General features: G+C 34.7%; 1 protein-coding gene across 1 annotated transcript; it reads right to left on the bottom strand.

Annotated features, from left to right (window-relative positions):
- Window positions 1–338: 338 nt before the first annotated feature.
- LOC121266438 (GDSL esterase/lipase CPRD49-like) lies at window positions 339–2,966 on the bottom strand. The gene is made up of 6 exons (XM_041170252.1): window positions 2,613–2,966; window positions 2,345–2,422; window positions 1,559–1,699; window positions 1,192–1,268; window positions 919–1,065; window positions 339–779 (listed from the first exon to the last, which is right to left on the bottom strand). Exons 1-6 carry the CDS (start codon window positions 2,721–2,723, stop codon window positions 560–562), a joined length of 774 nt encoding a protein of 257 aa, XP_041026186.1. The 5' UTR covers window positions 2,724–2,966; the 3' UTR covers window positions 339–559.
- Window positions 2,967–3,319: the final 353 nt, after the last annotated feature.

Raw genomic sequence — 3,319 nt, 5'->3', positions numbered from 1 at the left:
ACAATTCTTACTTGATGGACCTAATCCACAGATGGTATTAGTATATGAGATTATTATTTTTATTAAAAAAAAAGTATTTAATCTCGAGTAGGTGATTGGTCAAAACATAAGGGGCATGAACAATTTTTTTTTTCCTTTTTTTTTTATTGGGGATTCAAATATATTAGGACATAATTAGATAAACCTTTGATTTCGTTTTAAAATCCTATAAATTCCCAAAGGAATAAATTGACACCTCCAAGAAGTTATCCTTTTAGCATTTACCATCACTTAATTGTTTCTTTGGTGGTGTCAAGGGTCAAAGAACAATTTTCCATTTTGCACAACAAACACAGGTTGAAAAAAGAGAGACAGGTTTACTTATACATGAACCAAATAGAACAAGTAGAAATTACAAACATTTATGGGAATTATTTTTGGCTAGATATGTATTTTCATAATTTGAACTCAAGGTTGCCGTGAATTTATTCCCTATAATTCTAATTTCAACATCATCAACCTCAAAGTTTCAAATTGCTGCCAAATATTTGACATGAAAAAAAAAATGGAATAATACATATTAGAACCTATCCCACTGACTGTATCTGCAATAGCTAGCCTTAAAGATACTAACCACGGTCTTGAAATCAGGACTCAGTTGAGGAATGGATAAAACCTGTTCAAATTCAGTTGGCATTGACTTCCAGTGTAGACTTGGTTCCCAGTCGGCCTCTCTAAGGACATTCATTATCTCTTCCACAACTATCTTGCTCCCCTCAGCTGATAAATGTATTCCATCCCTGCAGAGGGATATTCAGGACTGGCTTTCAGTAGATTTCAATAAGCATTTTTTTGAGTATTGGGGTTTAATAATTGATAGAAATTGCACTAAAAATACAAATAAAAAACTCAATCTATGACACATGTAAGCAAACTTACGTAAGGCAATCAGTTTCCCAACCGTCCTTTTTCTGAAGTGCAGTCCAAAGATCAATACCTTTCACATCCATCTCTTGGCACAGCGCCAAACAGGCTTCTGAATATATTCGGCAAGACTCAATTGTTCGCAGCTCTGCTAATGTATCACTAGTACGTTTCAATTAAGTATATGCCATCAGAAAAAAAAAATTGTTTCCAGCTTACAATATGCTATTAAAACTGAAAGTGTTTACATGAAACTAACACACAATACAAGATTATCGCTATAAGCACCTATATATTTCGCTGATTTTTTCCTTACTGACAGGAGGAGCACTGAGAAAGATAATGCGAGTCTTCTCTGACAGTTTCTGGAAACAAAAAGATCAGTGTTATGCACCAAATTAATTAACCACTGCTTGAGATGAGTGCCAAGGTTTCTACACCATAAGTTGTTGTAGTTTATAATGATACTATCTTACCTGCTTATTTTAACCTGTGCAGGCTACCACATTTTCAGCAGAAGAGATGGAAAATCAGTGGGAAAGACATGGAGGACCTATTTCTCAAATTAAATCATGCGTTTTATACACATTCAAAAATGCTAACTCTAGGAGTCAAAAAGAAGAAGTGCCAAACTCTAGGCTGAAAGATTACCTACCTTCAGATGCGTTGCTATCTTCCTCATATTTTCAATATATTCAGGAAGTGGTACATGAGTGCCAAAGCCAGATGGGTGAGGGTGCATCGAATCGTTACCACCAAAGTAGACTATAACCAATGAAGGTTGTAGAGCGGCATCCTGGATTTAAAAACCACAGAAGATAAGCATTAAGCAAAAACTGAGGCATGAAATCTACATTTTTCAAGCAACAATGCCGCCACTTACATGACAACATGAAAAAGATGAAACGACAAACAATTGATCACATTGCACACCAATTTTGTTAGAATAATGGTTAAAGGCTAAAACGCACCATTTCTTGGACTCACCTCGGTCTCTCATCCAAATAACAAAGTTCATTTTTTGGACGATGAAACAGACAAACAATCGATCACATTGTACACCAATTTTGTTTGAATAATAGCTTAAAGGCTAAAACTCACCATTTCTTGGACTCACCTTGGTCTCTCATCCAAATAACAGGGTTCATTTTTTGGACCAGAACTTCATTGCACACAAGATAAGAAATTGACAAAACTTGACGTGGTTCTTCAGATTTATTTTACATGAATAGCTTTTGGTTTGTAACATAATTTTTGTAATTCTTTTTACGGATCAAGCTACGTCAATTGGGTGATAGCATTTGCACTTTTTAGGAGCAAATAAGACTGACAATGCCAATCCACAATCTTATAGGTAAGGAATCTGCTATATGAATAGTCTGTTTGCAAGAAAATTATTAGTCGTGGTGTGATTAAGATGTGACAGAAAATTAAGAAATACCAGTGGAAAAACTTGATCCAAAATCCGTAGAGCATGCCTCGAAGTCCAGCCAGCGTATCCTCGCAGCAATATGTCTGCCTATACCCATAGGAAGATCATAATCAACAGTTATGACAACAAGAGATTGAACAGGGTTAACAGAACAATTTATTGGGCTACAATCTCTGCGCTAGGATTTCATATTAAGGTTTCTGGCTCTATTCCATAATCCCAGAAAGAAATTGGGAAAAAAAACAGAGGGATTAGAAAGAAGATCATGAAGAAGTACCTTGCGAGCGTATATGTCGGCAAGAACAGCACCCCATCCTTCGTTGCTGCAACTGAATTCAACAATGGAAGAACCGAACAGCACAAACTGCGGTCTCATTGGTCCAACCATTCTGATTCTCTCTCTCTCTCTCCCTCTCTGAATAACACGCAGAGGCACGGAGACGGACACAGATACTGCTCTTCTCAATCAAATCGGCGACAGAAACGATGGTTCATGTATATACCTTGATCTCATGAAACTGGCCAATCATGATCGTTTGATCCGTTTTAGCCGAACAAAACAAGAATCCAGTAAAAAAAATGTTCTTCGTTCAGTTGTTGTTTGACCATACTAGACTATTCCGTATGTTACGGACCAATCGTCACGTCCGGCTGTTCCAGTAACGTGAATCAAAATTAAAAAAATAATATATATTTTATAAGAAAATTTAAAACAAAATATTAGAGAATAAATGATGATACAGATTACCGGAATAACTATTTTACGGTTTACGATTAATATGCCTCCTAACAATATTATAACTTTTTAAATAATTTCGTTTTTCTTATTTCTTAAAAATATGTAAAATGCTATTTATACTTTTTTAAATATTTTTTTTTTGTTATTTAATATTACATTAGAGACAGTAGTTAAAAGAATGATTAAATTAATTTTTTATTTTTTTAAATCTTGAGTCTTTTAATTAAATCGAATTTCAAATTTTA

The sequence above is a fragment of the Juglans microcarpa x Juglans regia genome, chromosome 5D (assembly GCF_004785595.1).
Source record: "Juglans microcarpa x Juglans regia isolate MS1-56 chromosome 5D, Jm3101_v1.0, whole genome shotgun sequence".
Classification (NCBI taxonomy): domain Eukaryota; kingdom Viridiplantae; phylum Streptophyta; class Magnoliopsida; order Fagales; family Juglandaceae; genus Juglans; species Juglans microcarpa x Juglans regia.
This window is presented reverse-complemented; position numbering and strand designations above follow the sequence as displayed.